At 57.2% G+C, this 23,430-nt stretch overlaps 7 protein-coding genes across 7 annotated transcripts; 4 read left to right on the plus strand and 3 right to left on the minus strand.

Annotated features, from left to right (window-relative positions):
• Positions 1-784: 784 nt before the first annotated feature.
• GMORB2_3359 (phosphoribosylformylglycinamidine synthase) lies at positions 785-5,039 on the minus strand (the record flags this gene model as incomplete). Its single annotated transcript, XM_035465335.1, has 2 exons — positions 785-3,153; positions 3,284-5,039. 2 exons carry the CDS (start codon positions 5,037-5,039, stop codon positions 785-787), a joined length of 4,125 nt encoding a protein of 1,374 aa, XP_035318884.1.
• A 3,000-nt stretch (positions 5,040-8,039) lies between these two features.
• Positions 8,040-9,205, plus strand: GMORB2_3360 (PQ loop repeat; the record flags this gene model as incomplete). Its single annotated transcript, XM_035465336.1, has 3 exons — positions 8,040-8,203; positions 8,283-8,510; positions 8,680-9,205. 3 exons carry the CDS (start codon positions 8,040-8,042, stop codon positions 9,203-9,205), a joined length of 918 nt encoding a protein of 305 aa, XP_035318885.1.
• A 1,612-nt stretch (positions 9,206-10,817) lies between these two features.
• GMORB2_3361 (uncharacterized protein) lies at positions 10,818-12,286 on the plus strand (the record flags this gene model as incomplete). Its single annotated transcript, XM_035465337.1, has 3 exons — positions 10,818-10,920; positions 11,247-11,351; positions 11,661-12,286. The coding sequence occupies 3 exons, from the start codon at positions 10,818-10,820 to the stop codon at positions 12,284-12,286; spliced, it is 834 nt and encodes a 277-aa protein (XP_035318886.1).
• Positions 12,287-12,949: 663 nt separating this feature from the next.
• On the minus strand, positions 12,950-15,109 carry GMORB2_3362 (methylenetetrahydrofolate reductase (NADPH); the record flags this gene model as incomplete). The annotated part of the gene is made up of 1 exon (XM_035465338.1): positions 12,950-15,109. The coding sequence occupies one exon, from the start codon at positions 15,107-15,109 to the stop codon at positions 12,950-12,952; it is 2,160 nt and encodes a 719-aa protein (XP_035318887.1).
• A 1,534-nt stretch (positions 15,110-16,643) lies between these two features.
• On the minus strand, positions 16,644-17,447 carry GMORB2_3363 (2-haloacid dehalogenase; the record flags this gene model as incomplete). Its single annotated transcript, XM_035465339.1, has 2 exons — positions 16,644-16,776; positions 16,855-17,447. The coding sequence occupies 2 exons, from the start codon at positions 17,445-17,447 to the stop codon at positions 16,644-16,646; spliced, it is 726 nt and encodes a 241-aa protein (XP_035318888.1).
• A 1,488-nt stretch (positions 17,448-18,935) lies between these two features.
• On the plus strand, positions 18,936-20,712 carry GMORB2_3364 (Major Facilitator Superfamily; the record flags this gene model as incomplete). The annotated part of the gene is made up of 4 exons (XM_035465340.1): positions 18,936-19,202; positions 19,253-19,304; positions 19,378-19,638; positions 19,727-20,712. The coding sequence occupies 4 exons, from the start codon at positions 18,936-18,938 to the stop codon at positions 20,710-20,712; spliced, it is 1,566 nt and encodes a 521-aa protein (XP_035318889.1).
• A 1,202-nt stretch (positions 20,713-21,914) lies between these two features.
• On the plus strand, positions 21,915-23,024 carry GMORB2_3365 (alcohol dehydrogenase, propanol-preferring; the record flags this gene model as incomplete). Its single annotated transcript, XM_035465341.1, has 1 exon — positions 21,915-23,024. The coding sequence occupies one exon, from the start codon at positions 21,915-21,917 to the stop codon at positions 23,022-23,024; it is 1,110 nt and encodes a 369-aa protein (XP_035318890.1).
• Positions 23,025-23,430: the final 406 nt, after the last annotated feature.

Raw genomic sequence — 23,430 nt, forward strand, 5'->3', positions numbered from 1 at the left:
GGGGGGGGGAGAGGGGAAAGGCAAACACGCGCACTCTAAACAGATGTCCCATGTAGATTGATGTTCCGACACATGGGACAGGGGCAGTTTCACCATCTACATATTCAATACGGGGAGTGAGTAGTACTCGTAGACATTCTCTGAAATACCCGGGGGTTTCTTTTTTTTTTTTTTGGTCTACGAGTAAATGATAACCCTTCGAATCTCCCGGGTATGTGAGAGGAGGGGAAAAAAAGGGAGCTTACCCGGTAGCTAGGTCGGATACTGGCACTTTTCCCCAAAGAGGAAAAAAAAAACCCCTCCTTTGAAAATTAGGGAAAACCCTTCAATGTCTTATGATCCGCACAGATACACGACGTATGAGTATTCATTAGAAGGAAATCAGAGGGTGAGAGGAGAGACATTGAGATTCGGGAACGACGAGCTGGGTTCCATGAGTAAAATAAATACATAAAAGTGGAAAAAAAAATCATGTATCCGTCACCTAGTTGGGAGAAGAGAATCGGTATGCTCTGCCGTATCACCTCCCATCATGTCTTGTATCATATCAGCAGTGTCTTGAACATACACGGATCTTTTTTTTTTCCTCTTCATTTTTATTCTTCCCTTCTCTTTGGGAATATATAATGTATATATGAGATATCTTTTTTTTTTCCTCCCCCTCCTTCTCATTCTTCGAGGGGAGAATTTTTGGACAGTAATAGAAAAAAGGAGAAAAAACCACCAGAAAAAACCCCCTCCCCCCCAAGAAAAACCGCAGGAGATGGACAGAACAGAAACCAAATCAGCCAACCCACCTCCTAGCACTCTTGAATAGACGAACCCAAGGTCCAAACTCTCCCCAGCCTTCAACCTGGTCGGGAGCTATGTAGCTGCCCACGTCGGCCATGATGGTCCTCTCTGGGTGAGGCATGAGAGCCAGGACACGTCCGTCCCGGCTGACCACACCGGCGATACCCTCGGGGCTGCCGTTGGGGTTGAAGGGGTAGCTCTCCGGCTGGGCGACGCGTAGTCGGTTGTCCACGTAGCGGATGGGCGCCATGCCGTCCGCCACCAGCTTCTCCTGCGCCGTGGCCGACGGGAAGGACGCCCGACCCTCGCCGTGGGCGACGGCGATGGGGAGGGCCGAGCCGCCCATGCCGTGGAAGAAGACGGAGTGAGTCTGCTTCCTGGCCTCGCCCGACTGCGGCTGCTTCTCCTCCTCGTCGATCTTGACCATGGTGAACCGCGCCTCGTACTGCCTGCTGGCGTTGTCCACAAATGTAGGCCAGTTGTCCGCCCCCGGGATGAGCTCCTTGAGGCGCGTGAGCATCTGGCAGCCGTTGCAGGCTCCCAGCGCGAACGTGTCGGCGCGCGCGAAGAAGTTCTGGAACTCCTGCCGGACGTGCCTGTGCTCCAGGATCGACTGCGCCCACCCGACTCCGGCTCCGAACACGTCGCCGTACGAGAAGCCGCCGCCGGCCGCGAGGCCGACAAAGTCGTGCAGCGAGCGACCCTCAACCAGGTCGCTCATGTGGACGTCGACCGCGTCGAAGCCGGCCGCCTTGAAGGCGAACGCCATCTCTCGATGGGAGTTGACGCCCACCTCGCGCAGGATCGCCACGCGCGGCGTCTTGCGCACCAGCCCGCCGATGGATGCGCTCAGAGGCAGGATGTTCTCCGCCGGGTTGTACCTGAGCCTGTACGAGATACCCGGGTCCGCCGAGTCGGCAATCGTCCGGAACTCGGAGTCGGCGCAGGCAGGGTTGTCTCGCCTCCTCTGCATGGCGTGCGACGTCTCGGACCACCACTGCTGCATCTCCGCGCGGTCCAGCTGGGCCACGGGACGGGCGCCGTAACGCATCGTCAGCGTCTGCCTGGCCCTGGGCACCACCGCACCGAATCTCTTGATCAGGCCGGGGGGCGGGCCGCACGTGGCGAAGCAGCGCTTGAAGTTGGTCTCGTCCTTCTTGCGGATCTGGAAGACGGCGCCCAGCTCCTCGTTGAACAGGGCGTCGAGCAGGTCGCCGACCGACGCCGTGTTGGCCAGCTCGTCCAGCTCCACGGAGACGCCGCAGCGGCCGGCGAACATCATCTCGGCCACCGTCGTCAGGAGACCGCCGTCGGACCGGTCGTGGTACGCCAGCACCACGCCGCTCTTGTGCAGCTGAGACAGCGCATCGAAGTAGTCGCCGATGAGCTCCGTGCTGCGCACGTCGGGCGCTTCGTTGCCCACCTTGCCCAGCGACTGCGCCAGCGCCGAGCCGCCCATGGCCTTGCGGCCCTGCGCCAGGTCCACGAACATGAGGAGCGTCTCGCCCACGTCTTCGTACCGGCGGAGCTGCGGCGTCCACGTGTTGCGGACGTCGTCGACGACGGTCACGGCTGTGATGATGACCGACATGGGCGCCGTCACGCTCTTCACCTCGCCGGTCTCGCGGTCCTTCCACGACGCCTTCATCGACGTCGAGTCCTTGCCCACCGGGATGGAGATCTTGAGCTTGGGGCAGAGGTCCATGCCCAGGGCCTCGACCGCCTTGTACAGACCGGCACCCTCGCCGGGGTGGTTCACCGCCGCCATCCAGTTGGCCGACAGCTTGATCCTCTCCATGCCGCCCAGGAAGTCGGCGGCACCCAGGTTGAGCAGGGACTCGGCCACGGCCATGCGCGCCGAGGCAGCCGGCGAGATGAGAGCCAGGGGCGGCCTCTCACCCATGGCCATCACCTCTCCGTTACGCTCCTTGGCGCCGATGCCGAACGAGGTAGCGGTAACGGCGCAGTCGGCCACGGGCGTCTGCCACGGGCCGACCATCTGGTCGCGGATCGACAGGCCGCCGACGGTACGGTCGCCGATGGTGATGAGGAACGACTTGGAGCCGACGGAGGGCATGTGGAACACGCGTCTGGCGGCCTCGGCGATGACGTCTCCCTTGGAGGCGTCGGGCCCGCACACCGACTGCAGCTCGGCGGCGGCGTCGAAGGCGGGCAGGCCCAGGTCCCTCGTCTCGACGACACGCTCCAGACGCCTTCCAGCAGGGAACAGGTCATCCATCGGCAGGTCGATCGGTGAAGGGCCATTCTGGGAGTCGCGGTCCGTAAGGATAAGCCTGGAGTTGCCGTCCGCATCCTTGGCCACGACGTTGCCAACGTCGGAGAAGGGGCACCTCTCGCGACCTGCGATTCAGCTCAGCATGTCAGCCTTGTACGTACGTGAGGGACAGGGACAGAATGGGAAAGGGAAACGTAGAGAGGATTTAGAGAGGGAGAGGGGGAGAGGGGGAGAGAGAAGAAATGGATGGCGTACGGCAAATGCTGACGAAGCGGTTGAGACCCTCGGTGTTGACGAGCAGGACGTAACGCTCCTGGGACTCGTTGCACCAGATCTGTAGAGGGCTCATGCTGGGGTCGGCGGTGTGGATCTGGCGGAGCTCGAAATTGCCGCCGAAGCCGGCGTCTTTGACGATCTCGGGAAGGGCGTTGGACAGGCCGCCGGCGCCGACGTCGTGGATCATGGCGATGGGGTTCTGATCGCCGAGGGCGACGCAGGCATCGATCACCATCTGGGCCCTGCGCTCCATCTCGGGGTTCCCGCGCTGGACCGAGGCGAAGTCGAGCTCGGCCGTCTCCTCGGCAGAGGCACTGCTGGAGGCGGCACCGCCGCCGAGGCCGATGAGCATGCCGGGGCCGCCGAGGACGATGGCGTGGGCGCCATCGTGGACGTCTTCGGGGTCCTTGAGGGCGTGCTGGGGACGGACGGTGCCGACGCCGCCGGCAATCATGATGGGCTTGTGGTATCCGCGCCACTCGGAGGAGGCCTTGCCGGCCTCCTTGCCAACGTCGGTCAGGAGGGTGCGGAAGCAGCCGAGCAGGCAGGGACGGCCAAACTCGTTGTTGAAGCGGGCGCTGCCGATGGGGGCCTCGAGCATGATGTCGAGGCCGGAGGCGAAGTGGGCGGGGCGGCCCAGGTCGACCTCCCAGGGGGCCTCTCGGTCGGGGATGAGGAGCTCCGAGACCCAGAAGCCGGAGAGCCCGGCCTTGGGGGTGGAGCCGCGGCCGACGGCGCCCTCGTCGCGAATCTCGCCGCCGGAGCCGGTGGCGGCGCCGGGGAAGGGGGAGATGGCGGTCGGGTGGTTGTGGGTCTCGACCTTGACGAGCACGTGGACGACCTCCTTGCTGAGGCGCCAGGAGCCGGTCGAGTAGTCGGGGGCCCAGAAGCTGGCCGTCTCGCCCTGCAGGACGGCGGCGTTGTCGCTGTAGGCCGAGACGGTGAAGTCGGGCGTCGTCTTGTGGGTGTTGCGGATCATGCCGAACAGGCTCTGGCCCATGTCGACGCCGTCGACGGTCCACCTGGCGTTGAACTGCTTGTGGCGGCAGTGCTCCGAGTTGACCTGGGCAAACATGAAGAGCTCGACGTCGTGGGGGGGGCGGCCCTGCTTCCTGAAGACCTCGACGAGGTACTCCATCTCGGACTCGTCGAGGGCCAGGCCGCACTTGTCGTTGTAGTCCCGCAGGACGTCGAGGGGCTCGGCGGGGCCGGCGAAGATGTCGACGATCTCGAGGGGGAAGCGCTGGCCCTCCCGGAACATGGCCGCCAGGTCGGGGGGGGTCGTCGTCATGGCCTCGGTCATGCGGTCCGAGAGGAGGTTCTTGAACTCGACGGCCTCCCCGTCGCAGGGGGCCTCAAAGGTGACGGTGACGGCGCGGCCGCGCTCGATGCGCTCGAGGTGCTCGCCCAGGCCGCACACGCCGGCGATGCTGGTGCCCTTGGAGCTCCATGGCGAGATGTTGCGGGGCGAGATGTAGTAGGTGGTGGTGGTGGCGTCGTTGGCCGACGGCAGGACGACCGACTCGTCCTCCTGGTCGGGCAGGTCCAGCCACCTGGTCAGCTTCTCAACAATGACGGCCACGCTCGACGGCGTCTTGGCCTTGACGAAGTAGACCCACGAGCCGCGCAGGCTGGCCACGGGAACCGATGGGCTCTGACCGTTGATGCGGGCACGCAGCTCCTCGGCCTCAGCGGCCGTGAAGGCAGAGCGTCCGACCAGCAGCAGAGACTCCATTGCCTTTCCTTCCAGTGGGGAGCGTTGTTTCCTCGAAAGTCTTGTGATGACTGACGACGACGACGGGGTAGTCAGTCGTCAGAGGCAACAATTACGGTTGTCTAGAAGACGAGGAAAAGATGTATTCCATGTCCCGGTTTATCGGGGTTAGAGTCAGAAAGATTTCAGGATCTTTTCTTTTCTTCTTTTCTTAATTCTTTTTTTTTTTGGAGGGGCAGAGGAGGGGCATCAGAGACGACAAGTGGGGTGGGACCAATGCGGATAACGATAAGGAGGGGTCAACAAAAGTTTTTTTTTTTTTTTTTTCTCTGTCTCTCTTCTCTCTCCTTGTGGTCAATAGGTTTCATGTTCAGTCGATGGATGGTTCGTTTCATTTCATATTATATCCTTCTCTCTCCGGGCATCCCCTTTCTCCTCACCTTCTCTTTGCTCTGCCCTGGCTAGATGCAGTTGTGCTCCACCATGGGGTAGTGTGATGATTATGATGCATAATACCGAGACCCCAAAAGTTACGTCAAGGTGAACTCATTTACATGTATATAGATAGCATGCTGGTATTTTGAGGACCATGCAGATTCAGTCCCGACTGCTCGTAGTCGTACAATTTAGTAGTAAAACTACTAGATCTCTCAAAGGTCTCCGCTCCCATGACGAGAGACCTAATATCCGAGGTTGACTCGAGAATGCGGCATGTTGAGGGCCTCTACAATGGCTGTCGAGAGACCAGGGTAGGTGATCTTGATGACCTTGTAGGTGACATGCGATGAGATACGCACCCGGGCTTTCCGGAATATGATCAAGGTAAAGGGGCGGTGTATCGGGGTCCAAGTGTATGGACTTCAATTGACCAAATATTGAAGTAAAAAGGTCATTACTTTATAGGATATTCCCTCGGGCGCACCCCTCAATCACGCACCATCCAACGATGGCTTTCGTACTGACATCTTGGATTGGACATGTACATGCTAAACCGTCTCTTCTTCTCCAAGGACTTTTTCTTCTTCCTTTTCTTCTTCTTTTTTTTTTAAGGTCTCTAAATCTCCATGTTCGATGCATGCCATTCATAATGTGATCTCGTGGTGATAAATTCCTTTGCCTCTTCGTCTTGGCTCTTGGCGTCTACCATCGAAGTGCCCCGTGGCGGTCAACGGCAGAGCAGAGACGGATGATCCTTGGACACCGATGAGGCCAGGAATGATTGCAGAGCAGGCAAAAAAAAAAAAAAAGAAAAAAGAAAAAAAAACCATTCCTCATGGTATACATCACAAGTTCCTTCCACACACTGATCAGTCAGAATATATAAATCGCGTCGTGATACGCTAAGCAGGGGCAGAGAAGGAAACAGAAGGAGATGACGAGACCTCCCTCCCCCTCCGTCTCCTCTCGTGTCAGCATCCGTGGCGGTGTCTCTGACTGGGACTTAGCACACTCCCGGCCCCTCAGAGACGTCAGAGCTAGCATCCCGACTGCTCGTCTTACAGCCGTCACCGGGCCCGTGGCTAGTCGAAAGACAACATCTTGCGATGCCGTCCTCGGCGCGGTGCCCTGTGCCGGCGGCTCCGCGAGCCTGTCAACCCACGGGAATATCGGATCCTGCAACTGACAACCGTTTCCGACGAACGCGTCTAGCCGAGAGAACATGGCGTATCGTGTATGGCGGACCCGACTGAGATGCGACACGGTGCAGTCACTAGCGACACAGGACTCGACCGTGATATTGCTACTCTTCTTCGGGGACGGTGTGTGTGTGTGTGTGTGTGCATGTGTGTGTGTGGACGCCACTATTGAGGTCTTCATCGGCATGATTGCCGTCATCGTCTCGTCGTCCCAGTGGCTGGCCCTCTCGTCTTTCGTACCGGGTCATGATGGGCGTGCTGTACCTCCCGCAGCAGCTCTTAGCTCCGCACCTCGCGACAGCTGCGTCTCCCGGATCTCGAGGCAGAGAACCTGCCGTACCCACCTCCTCAGACTCGTCGTCGAGCCCGGGCCAGAGGCGGATAGATGTCTAGCCTCGCGCGCGCAGTCCTCAAGAGGAGGACCGCGGGCGACGCGATGCTCCTCCTCCGACACGATCTTGGCAGCTCGGCCGATGCGGACACGTACGTCGCATGATGGCCGTCGTCGAGCGGCACTTCTCGGGCTGCACCGTCGTCACGGCGGCACACAGGCCAGATGTGGTTGTCAGACTTCTGCGACCGCGTGCTTGTCGGTGAACAAGGGGGGGGGGGGGGGGGGGGGGGGGGCGGCAGATAAGTCGAGTCTGGCGACCCGTCGGTACTGAGGCTCACGGAGGGGGGACGCGGTTCGCGTCCTCTGCCGGAGGCTCCGACGTGGACGATGTTATATACGTGTAAGCCATAGCTCGTGAACGTGCTCGTGCAGTCTACAGAGGAGCATCGTGAATAATGATACCACGTGCGAGACCGTGAAGTGAATCTATCAGAGGTCCCCTCCTCCTCCTCCCCTCTACACCGAGTAATACAGCGTATCGCGTACATGTACGGAGTACCAGCGTAGTGATCGAGGAACCGGTAATGCCAGCCACCGTAGCGTATCGAAGCCCTGTAACGTTGTCCCTGGACCCCTGGATGCAAGTGCCGCCAGCGGCCCCACCACGGGCACCGACTTGGCGTCCAGCGCGTCCTAAAGGTCCCCCAAGGGTCCCCTCCCAATTGGCAATAGGAGAAGAGCGACGATTCTTGCCAACGGAGGAAAGGCGCCATCCACCGCGATCCTCTCGCTCTACTTATCCCCATCCTCTCTTCTCGCCCTCTTCCTCTTCTTCCTCTCTTTCCGGCCTCGTTCGCCTCCCTCGACTGCAGTGGTATCCTCCTTGATTCTCGTGCCAGCCAATCGGACCGATTGCGCCCGTAAAAGCCCTCACCGTTGCTCTCTCGACACCTCGAACTTCCGACCCTCCTGCGTGCGTGCGTGCGCGCGTCCTCAACCCCCCGAATCCACGATCGACCTCGGACACTCGGCGACGTCGACGTACGAGAAATGGGCTGGCTCACGAGCCTGACGGGCGTTCTGGCGCCCGTATTCATCGTCTTCTCGCCGTTTCTGTCGTACGGAGACCAGGCCCTGTCGATGCGACGCAACAAGTCGAGCGCCGGCTTCTCCCTCGACATCCCGCTCATCATGCTGGTTGCGTCGCTGCTGAGGTTGGTGGAATAGGCCACTCCAGTTGGCGGAGGAAGAACGAGGTCGAAAGCAGGGAAGGGGAATGGCTAATGACCGCAGGATCTTCTACTGGCCCGGCGCGCGCTTCGACACGAGCTTGCTGGTCCAGTCCATCTTCATGGTGATGATGCAGCTGGCCCTGCTCAAGATCGCACTCGACCACCGCCCTCCTCCGTCGACCCGAGGCGGAGACGGTAGCCTGCCCTTTTCCGGATCATCCAAGGACGGTGGCATGATGGGTGCCATGCAGCGACCCTACAACTTTTGGCAGTGGCGCTCCCCGAAACCGTGCGTTTGAACATCACCCGTAGAGAGGAAGGGGGGGGGGGGGAGAGAGAGAGAGAAGAGGTCGAAAGACGAGCAATATTGGTTGCCTGGGAATGATGGAAAAAAAGAAACCCCCCCCCTCGTCATGCTGTCGTCGAAGCTGATTTTTTCTTCTTCTCATCCCTTGCAGGTACTGGCAGTTTCTGTCCTACATGTTTCTCGGCCTGGTCGTCTGCGAGGTGGTGCTGCGTTTCGTGCCGCCCGTCTACGGGCTGTACTCGTCGCTGATCGGGATCACGGGCCTGTCCGTCGAGGCGACGCTCCCTCTGCCTCAGGTCCTGTCGAACGCGCGGACGCGCTCGACGGTGGGCCTCCGTCTGTCGGTCCTGGCCAGCTGGTTGGGCGGCGACGCCATGAAGATGTTCTGGTTCTTCACATCGACGTCGGAGATCCCCGCGACCTTCAAGCTATGCGGTTCCTTCCAGGCCATGTGCGACTGCTTCCTGGCCCTGCAGTTCTTCATGTACCGGAGGAGCGCGACCGCCGTAGCCGAGGACATCAAGGACCACCCCCTGACGAGCCTGGACTCGTCGGCGGCGTCGCACGGCAGTCACGATGGCCTTACTCACCCGCATTCCGTCAGCCTGACGCCCACGCATCGGCCGGCTCATGCCCACGGATCGATCGACGGTCTCAAGGATGAGGTGGCCTTGTAGATCTTGTGAGAGAGTCGGCGGCGTTTGCGTCTGGCTAATATGGGGCCGGCTTACCATTATCATCATTATCGCTATTATACACTGTTGTTATTATTACTGGGTATCATTACCTGTCGTATCATTGCTCTTTGTCGTCGACGGAACAAGGGATGAGTGGATGGATAGACGGACAGGATGGAGGATCTGATGATATTGCAAGAAGATATAAAGATGATACACACACACACACACACACATATATATATATATACATATTTATATATATATATATACATATTTACTGAGTTATATATATATATACATATTTATATATATATATATACATATTTATTTATTCATATCTAGATGTGAGGCGCTTGTTGGAACAGCTTGCAGCATGACCGGGTACCCCCCCCCCCCCCCCCCCCCCCCCCCCCCCCCCCCCCCCCCCCCCCCCCCCCCAAATCTTGGCCTGTACGAGTATTCGTCGTTGTACATGCTATAATTTATCGTATGATGGTGAATATAATAATACATAGAGACGACACGACGTACTCCGTACCGGCGGACGAGATGATTGAGCCAAGAAAGGGCTTAGCAACCGTCAAGTCGAGCTAGCGAGAGACATGTAGAGCCTTCGGACTCTCGTAATCAGGAGGCGCACGTGGAGATCTGATGAGAGGCGGATAGCGTCAGCACCGGAAGTTGCAGGATACCATCTTTTTTTCTTTCTTTTCTTACAGAGTTCCCTTCTCAGCATCAGAACCTCCTGCCAGCACACGATCATAGGGTGCGAGCCGTTCGAGATGATGCAGAGTACCCATCCTACCTCATTTGCACAGTTGCCCATCTCAGGGGGGGGCACAAGGAACAAGGAACAAGGAACAGCATGTCAGATGATGTGGGGTCTCTCTCCTCCAACCCAGCCACCCGGAGTCAAACCTGACGTTCACGCAGAGTATCTACTCTGTAATCGTATTTTGCCATTGCAGAACGAGAACAGGGACAAGAGCAGAGACGTCTGCAATTCGACGTACTCGTATAGAGCATCATATCGGCGACCCTACACCTGGCTGTTCTCGTTCTCGACTCTCTCTAATCTATATACGGCTCACTGTGTGTGTGTGAGAGAGAGATAGTGTGTGCGTGGTGGCATAACGCTGAAAAGGGATCGCTGCTCTCTTGTCGTTTCCAACACGTCGGAGACTTGCTCTCACGGCATGTTTCTTCTTCTTCTTCTTCTTCTTTCCTTTTTTCTTTTTTTCGTACTCTTCCTTTTTGATATTCCCCAGATTCGATTCACCTCTTCACTGTTTTGGTCCCCTGCACACACACACACACATACACACACATACTATTCACGTGTCCCATCATCGCCTTCCCCCCCCTTCTCGGATTCCTTTCGGGTCACCTTTTCTTTACTGTTCCTGCATCATGTAGCATTCACCCTTACCTCTCCTCACCTCTACCCCCTCTCTTCTTCTTCTTCTTCTTCTTCTTCTTCTTCTACAACCCACACGACACCAACCATGACCCATCTTCTCCCTCCCTCTTCTTCTCTCCAGTCATCATCAGAAAATATTGCTCTAACCATCTTGTCATTTCTCAGACCTTGCCTCGTCCGATAATCGCAATGGCACCATCAGCCAAGGCAAACTACAAATCTTTCGAGGCTCAAGCCCGCCTCATACGCGCCATCGTCGCGGCCCATCCAGAGGTCAAATGGAACTACAAGGGTAAGCTTCTCTCTCTCTCTCTCTCTCTCTCTCTCTCTCCTTCTCTCACTCTCTATCCTGTTCTTCTTTCCTTCTTTCCCCCTCCACCTTTTCTCCTCCTCTTCTCTATCCCTGACTTTTCTTCTTCTCCTCCCTCCTCCTTTCGCACCTTCTCTCTCCCCTTTCATCCAACCCTCCCTCTTCGGCTCAGGAGAGACGATCAGCGACAGAAACCCCAACCCCCCAGAGATATCATATGGAAAAGGAAGCCACAAAAAAAAAAGAAGAATAAAAATAGAAGCCCGCAAGGATTGACACTAGATTGTCCGTGGATCTCGTTCTTCTAGAAATTGCTGCCTGCTATGGAAGCGACATGACCGATGCTGCTCTCAACCACCGCTTTCGTCGTCTCCGTGCCGAAGCCGTCATCATATCAGAGGGACGGAAGCAGGGTCTCGACATGAGGGATCTCAAGATGTCGGATAATCTGCCCAGGATCCAGGGAGAAGTGGATAAGAAGAGTATGCCCGCAGCTCTGATATGCACATTCACGCACACGCACGCACACACACACACACACACATATATATATATATATATATACATGCACCATACACACACGCATATATATATATATATATATATGCACACTTTCATCCCTTCTCTTTCTCTAGTTTTTCTCTTGTCCCCCCTCCCTCTCTCTCTGCTTGATTCTTCCTGCGTCTTCTCTGAGCTGACCCGCATGTCCATCCACCACCCAGATATATCCAAATACTTTGGCCAATCCACCGCCGACGGGATCCAGTTCCAGTTCCGCTCCATCAAAAAGGATGCTGACCTGCTCCGCCAGACGGCCGAGTCGGGCGGCGAGGTGGCCACCTGCCCTCTCCCCGGCCTTGGCGGCCCCGGGAGCGCCATGTCTACCCCGTCCAAGGCCACGCCCTCCAGGGGGGCCGCGCGCAAGCGGAAGCCCGCCTCCGCCGTCAAGGAGGAGACCACGTCCGATGTCGACTCCGAGCTCGAGGAGATAAGTGCTCAGGACTGGAGCGACAGGGACGCCATCGACAACACCCCCTCCAAGAAGCGTACCAAGACCGTCACCGCCATGCCGTCCCGCACCAGGGTAAAAGTTACAGAAGCTGCACCGCCACCGGCGGCGGCGGCGGCGGCGGCGGCCCTCAAGGTCGAGCCTGGCATCCCGTCCGTCGCCCCCTCCAGCATCCTTGGCACTCCGGCCACCGCCACCGCCACCGCCGACCCCCCACCCCCTTCTCTTAACAGCGGCTCGATGGATTCCCTCACCGTCGGGGGGGAGAGTGCTGTGGGATACGGTTCTTACAGTGGCTACGGAGAGTACGACTTTGGCGCGAATGATGACGAGATTTAGCTGGAGGATTTCCCGTCTATACTCTGCTCCTTCTCTTCCTCCTCCTCCTCCTCCTCCTCTTCTCTCTTCTCATCCTCTCATCCCTTTCTTTTGTCTTGCTATTCCGCGCTTTTCTTCTCCCAACCCCCACCGATATAATATGGAACCGGCGTCTCTTCAATTTTCTGCTTGCATGCTCACTCGGACCGGAACGACACCAAGCGTCCGGGACAGATCGACGACGGCGACAACGACAGCAACAGTTACGATACCTGGCATGGTAAATTTACCGTCTCTGCTCTACACATTATCTGCTACATACCACTCTCATATCACTCTTTCTCTTCAATCGCTACAGGCATTTCTTGTAGAACATGGGAAAATAGAACAGGCAGATTCAGGCTAGCACAAAACTACCTTTGCTACTGTAATTCACTTACGACTACATATATCGTGGCTTGGCTCTACAACTGACCACCACGATAATGGGGAAAAAAATCAGAGTACTGCTGATGCATCAAGATAACCGTGCCAACTATCCCCGGTAAACACGAATGCTATTCCAAAAAAAAAAAAAAAAAAACTACTGTAGTACCGTCCCCTATAGTACAGACTTCCTTGTTTCTAATTGTGTTTCTCCTCCTCCTCCCCCGCCCGCTCATTCCCTGCCCGCCCCATGATGCTCTATAGAATTTGGTTGACATTCTGCGGAAGGGAAGAAGGGGAAGGATCTGATAGGCTCGAGCCCATCAGGAGATTCCACAGGGCGTCGGGCTCAACGTAGTTGTGGTGGATGACGTTGATGAGCCAGTAGTCATCCTTGATGGATCCCAGGAGCTTCTCCGTGTCGGACCCCCTCCCGTACACCTTGGACCACTCCGCCCAGATACCAAAGGCTTCCTCAGCCCAGGCGCGGAAGCTGACCTCTTCGATGATGGTGGGCATGGTAATCTCCTTGCCTGGGAAGACGCCCCACGTGACGGCGTTGGTGCTACCGTTGCTGCGTGGAGGTGACGTCGGCTGCGGCGCGACTGTCTCTGTCGTCGTCGTCGTCGCCGTCGTCGCTATTGTTGCCGAGTTTCGGCGACTGTTGGCACTGTCGGACGTGACAAACTCGCCCTTGGCGTTGGATGCGTAGAAGCAGACCGTGTCGCTGCCAGCGGCACGCAGACGCGGCAGGAGCACCGTCTTCCAGTCTGACGAGGAGATGAAGAACTCGACAAAGGCCTTCTGGAAGACGAATCCGTTGGGGGGTCCCCAGCCGAAAGTCGGGTCCGACGAAGGGGCGCCGTTGACGGCCGGCTGCGATGCTACCGTCCACCAGCCTCGGCTGTTGAGGCTGAGGAGGTGCGGCGTAATGGCCGAGCTCTCAGCCATGAGCTCCTCCTCGCTCCAGGGGATGGCGGCCAGCTCGCCGCCGATGTGCTTGACGAACAGGTCGTTGATCTCCTGCGCCGTCCTGGGGTTGCCCCACAGCCTGATGGCCTGGGTCGGCGACATGTGCAGGCTCACTCCGTAACCGTCAATCTCCCCGTAGGCGGGGGATCGCGAGTCACCGAATCGACCGTTGGGGAAGTCATCCCACGTCGCCTCGCGGCCCAGCACGCCTTCTCCCTCCGAGATGGCCAGCGTGTTGGCCCGTGTGTTGACGGCCTCGGCGCGCACACCGGCCTCCTTGCCGCTCGCCTCCCACTCTGGGTGCGACGGGATCCCATCGCCGTTGATGATGACGCGGTTATGCGGGTCGGCCCCCACCGACGACATCCTCCTCGCTGTGCGGGATCGGCTGCTGCCGCGGCGGACCCGCAGCTCGCCCGAGTGACCGTTGACCTGGATCGAGGGGCTGGCAGGATCGTCGGCGATGGCCTCTTCGCTGCCAGCCGGCACGTCGGGGATGAGCCCGGTGCGCTCGAGGATGAACGAGACGGCCTTTTCGAGGTTGAGAGTGTAGAAGTGGAAGCCCTTGGGGCCGGTGCTCTTGATCTCCTTGATCTTCTCCACCATCTCGCTCAGGATGTCGACGCCTACCATCTTCACCTTCTCGTCGTCGCCCTTGACGGCCGTAAGACGGGAGAGGATCGGTTCCGGCATGGCGGCGTGGCTGAGCTTGGTGGTGCGCTTGATCATCTGGAAGCTCTGGATGGGCATGAGGCCGGGGATGATGGGGACCGTCTCGAAGGCGCCGCTGGGGTGGTCCCTGAGCGTGCGCTCAAACTTGTCGTACGCGTCGATGTCGAAGAAGAGCTGGGTCATGATGAAGTCGGCGCCGGCCGTGACCTTGTCGACCAGGTAAGGGAGGTCGTGCTCCAGGCTCTGACCGAGGGGATGCGTCTCGTCGGCGTGGCCCTCGGGATAGGCGGCAACTCCGATGCAGAAGTGGTCGCCGTGCTTCCTGCGGATGTATCTGACCAGGTCGGCAGCCCAGACGAGCTCCTCGCCGCCGTCGTCCGTGTCGTCGCCGTCCTGGCGGTACTCGTCGTCGCGGGGCGGGTCACCGCGGAGCGCCAGGATGTTGCGGATCCCCGCCTCCTTCGCGTCCTCGAGCGCCTTGTCCACCAGCCGGAGGCTCATGTTGGTGCACGTCAGGTGCAGGCACGTCGTGATGCCCACCTCCTGCTGGCACAGCTCGGCCAGCTGCATCGACTTGTCGGCCGTCGACCCGCCGGCGCCCCATGTCACGTTGACGAACAGCGGACGCAGGGCACGTTCCATACGGTACAGACGGTCCCTCAGGTTGCTGAAGCCCATTTCCGTCTTGGGCGGGAAGAACTCGAGCGAGAAGTAGGTGCCATCGGCCGGCAGGGCGGCGATCTTGTCCGTGATCTTCTCCATGACGTTAGGCATCGTCGAGTATCCGGCGCGAAATGTGTGCGTCTACAGCTCTCCGTATCAGATCTCGACGTTCGGGGTTTGGCGACCGGGACTGGTGGTGGTGCCCGTGTAAGGATGCTGCAGGGGATGGACGGTGGCCTCAAGGGGGGGGTGGCTGTTCATGGTATCGCGGAGAAGCCGAACGAGATTTTGCTGCTCATGGAGGGGCAGTTCGGAACCATAGCGGGGTATTGATCAACATTAATGAATACATACTAACACTACGCTTTCACCACTACGCCGACACCTTTGCGCACACCTGCAACGGAATGAATGACTAATACCCCCCCCACCTTATTCATATCGCTACTGGTAATCATGATATCAGCGTGTAATAGACGAAAATGATGATACTACTACGACTACAGCTTACAGATGACTGTAGTGGTAATCCCACGAGCCTTGAGAGTCTTGACTGATGACCATCGTTGCAGAAGTACATCGCGGCTCCCATCCAAGCGGCTGATGGTTGAATTACATTGTACTAGTTCATCCATAGTATCTTGGGGGAAGGAAAGTTGGCAAACGTTTGTTTCGACCTCCATGATGAACAGAGCATGAACAGCAGTCGCCGGCCAGGAATGCGCTTTGGCCAAGATGCAGCCCACAGAAGACTCGGCTGACGGATCGGCTCCATCTCTCCTCCATCATCACACGGCCCTGATACAACATGAAGAGGACTCGCCCGACTTGATGAGCGCCTACCCCGTCCCCCACCTCCCCTCCCGGCAACCCCGAACAGCTTCGCGTACTTGACCACGTTGAAGTACGGGTCGGTATGTTGACACGGTCACCGTTGTGGCCCGTGGCGCCGGAGCAGATACCCCCGGATTCCAGACTAAAGCACAAACCACTGACGGCGGGTTGGGGTCGTCCTCGAGCAGGCGGTAAGCTGTGGCCACTGCAGCAGACCCAGCGCCGACCACAGCAACATCACAGCCCTCGGGAAGCTCTGATGCCGTGCAGGTGGCTGCTGAGAGGACGCGGATCTGCGTTACGGAACGGAGGCACGGATTTGTGGGTTTCAGCACCGGCCGGCGCGAGGTATCCGATGTCCGAGTCGGCCGACGACAGTAGCCGATCGCATCCCAACCATCACTCCGTTTCGGCGTATGCTCCGCTTCGGACCCCAACGGCATATGCGGTCGGATAACAAGACGTGACCGAAACCGGGCGACCGGCTACCCCTGGGCCTTATCATAACTGGTCAGCCGATGCATCGTATCTGTAGTCGACCTCCACCAGTGCTATCATTTCTGCCGAAGAGTGGTGTGTGTGCGATAGGGATGTCCGAGGCTCATCGTTGTCGCTGCTATCTGCATGTGCTTATCAAGGCAAGCAGCCGGGTATGTTTCATGTTCAACTGCGAACACTGCTAACCATGTACATATGTATATATATAAATATATATTACTACCAAGCTGCTCAAGGTTGCGAAGTAGATATGGTCTTGTCCGCGGTTAAAGTACCGGTATCGGACGCATACGTAACTTGTATATGCATGTGTTCAATCCGCTGTTGCGGATGCCGCGATGATACCCTTGGCCATGCTCACAAAGTCATCAGCCATGACATCCATCTCACCAAACAAGTCAGTGCAGGGCTCCTTCTCCCAGATAGTGCAATATGCGCCTTTGAAACTGCACAGATAAAAAAAAAAACATGGTTAGTATAGGGCAGCTGTGGAATCTGAATAAAAGCAAGTACGGCAGACGTACCCTGTTGACCTGGCGGCGGACACATCCCACATGTGAGCGGCGGCAAACCACGCCTCCTCCTTGCCGAACCGGTCCAACAGTGGACGATACGACTCAGGCGAAGGCTTTCCGATGCCGAGACTGTCGCAAGACATCAGGTTCTCGACGGGCATCTCGATCCCATTGCGGGTGAAGTAGCCGTGGACACGGACGGCGTCGCCGGCCGTGAAAGCCCAGCAGGTGAATCCGGCCTCGTGCAGGAGCTCGAAGCATTCGGCCACGCCAGGGCGGGCCTGCAGATTCTTGAACTGCTCGAGAACGTAGCCGAGATCGTCGTCGGTGGCGAACCTGCGAGGCTCCTCGATGCCGGCCATCCAGAGCATACGGTAGAATAGCGACTCGAAGACGTCATGGAAAGGAACGTAGCGCCCTGATATGCTGAGATATGTGTACTCGCGCTCGGCCGCCTCGATCCACGCGTAGCTCAGGAGCTTGGGCTTGATGCACTCGGCACGCAGCCGCTCGCCGAGACGGTCCTCGAGAGCGAGGACTATGGCGTCGTATGAGACGCAGGTGCCGACGACGTCGAATACGACATGTTTTTGAGGAGCCATCGCAGCTGGAATCTCGACGTCCTAAGCGTGCGTGTGAAGGAAGGCGATGTGAGGCGGGAAGAGGAAAGGAACACGTGGTGAAATAGATGGCAACGGACAAGAACATGTGTAGAAAAAAAAAGAAGAAGGAAGAAGAAGAAGATCCTGATGGTGCTGCAATGATGAAACTCCTTATCGGGGAATCCTGCATCTTCTATATGCAAATGCAACTGTCCAGCTCACGGCGGGGTTTGTCACATTTGAATGCTGCTATCATTAACCGACGATCCCATCAGGAGCCGATAGATTGAGAATGTTGGGGATCCGGCACTAACCCTCCGCCCTCATGATCCGGCTTATATCACACGATGCCGCCTTGTTTCTCTTCTTCTCCTTCTCTTTTCTGCCCACGGGTCGGAACGTGACGGATGATTTTGGGGGACTAGAGAATGCATCTACAAGCTTCAGAGAAGACTCGGTCTAGTCTTGTCAATAAGTACCGTCGTCCGTCGGGACCGTAGAGAGCCGGCGACGAGTGCTCTGAGGCGCCCGTGTAAGTGATGTCAGACACGCCGAAGCAGCGGGCATACGAGAATATTCGCATTTTGATACACAGCCTGTTCATCCACAAACCTCAGTACTGCCAACTGTCAGGGAACGTATCATGATCATCCTCAAGACAATCCGGTTTCCCCAGATTGCTCGCCAACCCCTAATCTGTTCAGGTATTGCTATTGACCTTCTAACAAAAGCAGCATAGTATTATTACCACTCACAATCGGTTCACCGGGGTGCTGAGCACAGACGTCACCGACGACAAATCTCGCATCATCAGTCAGTCCCGTCCAATCTTGCAACCGGTACAGTTCCATACAGGGAAGAAAAAGGCACCGGCACATTGCCGATGCATCCTTGATCTTTGCATAGAGGCCGTCTCCAGATAAGAAGGAGACCAACAGCCTACATGGTTTACGACGTCTTCTCCGCACGGCTCTAGAGATAACGAAGCTCCTATATCCGACCATCTCTCCTGAAAGAGGCATGTAGATCCGTTGATGATAAGCACCACCCAAGTCAACAATGCTAGACGGCTGAAGTAACTGTGAGCCGCCTAGGAGCTTCGAGGGACCAGTGGAGACCAAACACTCGTCGTCACCCAGATAGATAGGAGAGGTGGGCAGAGGAGTGTTCGCTTCACGACTTACATATACTCGGTAGAGATAACTACTACATACCCCCCCCTCCTGGTCCTACCTCGAAGCCGACACATGACGGCTGTTCTTATCTGCCGCCGTCTCCCAATCTCCATTTCCTCTCTCCAGCCAGCCTCCTACAACATGTAACCTTTCGGATCCGTCTATAATACACATTCTCACCGCCCATGCCTTGGTCACTTTCTTCCATCGAACGCAAGGAAAAAATCCTGCTCGAGGTCTGAGTGACAGCAGCCGATCTCTCTCATCTCTGCAACGTGAAGCTGTCCATATCCAGGTGCCTACATCGCCTGTCATGGCCGATATAAAGCCCGCACGTACCAGCCAGGCTATCCCGGAGACCCTGGACGGCTCGGAAACCGTTCAGTCTGGCCCGGCAGGCGGCGACGTCGAGCTCGAGACCGCCCTTCAGAGCCATGTTCCCGACACGGACGCAGAGAAGCGCCTGGTGCGAAAGCTGGACATGTACATGATGCCCACGCTCTGGGTCATGTACATCCTCGCATACATTGACCGTCAGAATATTGCAAGCACACCTTTCGGGGAAGTTGAGGGGGATCAGGTCAAGTTCACGCTAACCATCTTTTCTTATCTTCACATTTCTCGGTACAGGGAAACGCCAAGCTGGCTGGTATGGGTGACGACCTGGGAATCACCGACGGCCGTATGTGATGGACATTGAGAGTTGGACGTCGTTTGGGGATGCGGTTTTTTTTTTGCTGATGCCGCACCTGCAGAGTACGCAATGTTCCTGTCCATCTTCTTCATCGGCTACCTCATCTGCGAGATACCTTCGAACCTGGTCCTCACCAGGGTCCGTCCCTCGTACTACCTCCCAGGCATCATGATCGTTTGGGGGACCATCTGCGCCTGCATGTCTGCCGCTGAGAATTACGAGGGTATGCTTGCCATGCGCTTCTTCCTGGGCTGTGTCGAGGCCGGCCTGTTTCCGGGTATCCTGTACGTCATGACGTGCTGGTACAAGAAGTCTGAGATTGGTATGTTTTGATATCCTTGGGAAAGACAGGGGGGTGTTGTTGTTGTTGTTGTTTCTGGTTTACAATGTCTTGACGAGATCACATGCAGGCAAGCGTTTCTCCATCTTCTTCACAGCGTCCGTCTTCTCCGGGGCCCTGAGCGGACTGTTTGCCGGTGCCGTCACTGGCAACATGGAGGGGGCCCGTGGAATGCGCGGTTGGCGCTGGCTGTACCTGATCGAGGGCGTTGTGACTGTAGGCTTCGCCTTCGTGCTCTCCCTCCTGCTGCTCGACTTCCCCGAGGACGAGAGCTGGAAGTTCTCGGCCGAGGAGCGCCGGCTGGCGAGCGTGCGGATGATACACGACCGGCGGACGACGGCCTCTCGGCACACGGCCAGGTTCACGCACTGGCAGGCCGTCAAGGCGGCCTTTTCCGACCCGCGCACCTACGTCTTCACCATCCTCTTCGTCATGGACCTGGGGTCGTGCACGATATCCTACTTCATCCCCACCATGGTCAGCAAGATGGGCTACTCCTCCGTCACGGCCCAGTACATGACCATACCGGTCTGGATGGTCGGCGCCGTCTTCCTCGTCGTCCTATCCTGGACGGCCGACCGCACGTCCGACCGCCGCTGGCACATCGCCGGCTGCCTGGGTCTCAGCTTCGTCTGCGCCGTGGTCTGCATCGGCGTCGACAACCCGAGAGTCCAGTACGGGATGCTGTGTCTCTACATTGCGGGGCTGTACACCGCGCTCCCGCTCATCCTGAACTGGACCTCCGAGGTCATCGCCTTACCCGCCGAGAAGCGTGCCGTCGTCGTCGCCTTTGTCAACTCGGTCGGCAACCTTTCGGCTGTGTACGGTAGCCGACTCTGGCCCGCCGAGGATGGCCCCCGCTTCATCAAGGGGTTCGCCACGACCGGTGCTTTCACTGGCTCTGGAACCCTGCTGGCGATTGCTATCCCAATCATCTTCAAGTACCTGCCCAGCGAGGGTACTAGGGCTGAGAGGGAGATTGTCGAGCACGAGAGGCAGGAGAAGGAACCTCAGGATCTGGGGAACCGGGATCTTGAGCAGGCTGGCAGTGTATAGCGGCGCATATGCATGTACATGTTGATCTGTCTGGAGCTTACAAGGCCAAGCTAAGGACCGTTGCCGCGCGGGTTAAGTGGACCAGCGGGACCCAACCCTTGTCCGTAGCCGTTCTCCCGTCCGGAAGCTTGGTCGGATTTGTGAGGTCGATAGAATGTACGCGCATGCATGTATTATGCTGACTACGGGATGGAAATGTCGTCCCGTAGACAAGTTTGCTTTTGATTGTCAGTCTAGCTGTCGTGGATTGCGCGGAATGACGGATAGTTACAGCTTGACTTGTTCGGCTACATGTAGAGAAAGATCGGCCACGTCCGACGGAGAAGGACGCACGAAATCAACCTGGAATGGCAATCCGAGAGTTATTCACAGGTGGGCACAAGAGTTTCAATATAGCTCTAGTACGTAAATCTACTCCACTGTATCGTGAGTGGCACCCATTTACAAGCCTAGCCATGCCTGTTCCTGTCATTCGTCGTGATGGTGTGCGTACTCAGTTTATAGGCATGGACCTGGACAAGGCCAAGAATTGCTCCCACCAAGACAACCATTTGTAGTATATCATTATGTAGATGCTAGTATACACATGGTAAAAAAAAAAACATACAACAGCGGGTATTCGCTGGTCGTCACCGACCCAACTACTAATCCACCGCTCAGCGGCTTGACTCTGGGGGAGCGGACGGGACCCCGTATTCTCCACTGGCTATGGTCGTATGTGGGGGAATGAGGATTTGAATAAAGACTATATACCGTGTACCTTGAAGAGGTCATACCATGAATAAAAAAAACCTGTTAATTGCAGTTCGTGACGTCTTGGATCGATACTCAATACCGATCCCGAACCTGGAGCCTTTGATCCGAAGGCGCCGTGTCTTCTTATGGCGCCGAGTATTGATACATGTAATATCCCGTAGACCCACTATATGTGCGGCGCAACGTCTACATCATAACTGTCTATGACGCTAGACGAGGGACAATAGACAAAGGACAAGTTTCTATGACGATTGAATGATTTGAGCGTCAAGACGGATTTGACGTGGGGGAGAAGCTCTGGATATATATATTCCAAGAGAGGGACGGGGCATCAAGGTTCACCAAACAACGAGCAATCAAAACATCACTTTCGATTGACGTGACCAATATTACATCAGACGATCGCCACACACACACACACACACACACACACACACACAAGCACTATGACGGACATCACGGTTCCCAAGCAGATGGAGGCGGCGGTAGTCAAAGACTTCAACCAGGGCTACGAGGTGCGCAAGATTGACGTGCCGTCGGACCTGGGCCCGAACGACATTCTGGTCAAGATCGGAGCAGCAGGATACTGCCACACAGACCTGCAGGTGCTCGAGGGCGTGTATGAGTCGGCGGGCGCGAAGCCGGGGCTGGTGGGATCGCACGAGCCGGCGGGGACGGTGGTCAAGGTGGGCAACAACGCGAACAGGAACGGGATCAGGACCGGGGATCGCGTCGGGTCGATCAACACGTACCAGTTCTGCGGGGAGTGCGAGGCGTGCCGGAAGCAGGGAGAGCAGCTGTGCGAGAGGATGGCGGGCATGCTGGGCCTGACCGTCAACGGCGGCTTCTCCGAGTACATGAAGGCGGACTCGCGGGTGGTGTCCAAGATACCCGAGTCCATCTCGTTCGCCGAGGCGGCCCCGCTGTTCTGTGCCGGCGCCACCGTGTACGGCGCGCTGCTGCGCGCCGACCCCGAGCCCGGCCAGTGGCTGGCCATCGTCGGGGTCGGTGGCCTAGGTCACCTGGGCATCCAGTACGCCAAGGCCATGGGACTCAAGGTCGTCGCCATCGATAACCGCAGGGAGGGCATCGACACGGCCCTAGAGGGCATCCCGTCGCACCTGCGCCCGGACAGGACCTACGTCGTCGACTCCGAAGAGGCGCAGCAGCGCTGCATCGACGACCTCTCCTCCCCCGACAAGGGGTCCCCCTACAAGTCCAACCCGGGTATCGACCGCGTCGTCATCGCCACCGAAGCGAGGCACCTCGTCAGCTTCTCCCAGCAGTTCCTCCGCAAGGGCGGCGTCATCGTCGACATCGGTCTCCCCGCCGATGGCCCGCTCGAGGTCGACTCGTTTGCCCTCAACTTCAAGGAGCACTCGATACGTGGACGTCTCATCTGCACGCCCCAGCAGTGCCAGGACATGATCAACCTTCATGCCGAGCACGGGTGCAAGACGTATATCGAGAAGACGTACCCCGTCAGCGGCATCAACGACATGTTTGAGCGGTACAAGTCCAAGGATCTTCGTGGTCGGCTGTGTATGGTGTTTTAGTTGGCTTGATCATCCGCCTGCCTGGACGGGATTTTAGAAGTTCTGGGTGTGTGCTGGACTATACACTATACTTGTGCTTTATCAGTATCGCCAGCTTATGAATATGTATCTGTTGCGAGAGAGAGAGAGAGAGAAGCTACGATGCTTTCCATGGTCTGGCAGGCAGAGTTCCGAACCAGTCTTGATGGTGACGTCATAGTATGTATTCCTTTGTGTATTAGTTGGGTCGGTGACAACCAGCGAATACCCGCTGTTGTATGTACGTTTTTTTTTTCCGAATTTTTTGGTTATCCGCTACTTTCAGATGGTATGCAATATAGATTGAATAATCACTACTTTCCATCACATACGACCATAGCCAGTGGAAAATACGGGGTCCCGTCCGCTCCCCCAGAGTCAAGCCGCT

The sequence above is a fragment of the Geosmithia morbida genome, assembly GCF_012550715.1.
Source record: "Geosmithia morbida isolate 1262 chromosome Unknown scaffold_17, whole genome shotgun sequence".
NCBI lineage: Eukaryota > Fungi > Ascomycota > Sordariomycetes > Hypocreales > Bionectriaceae > Geosmithia > Geosmithia morbida.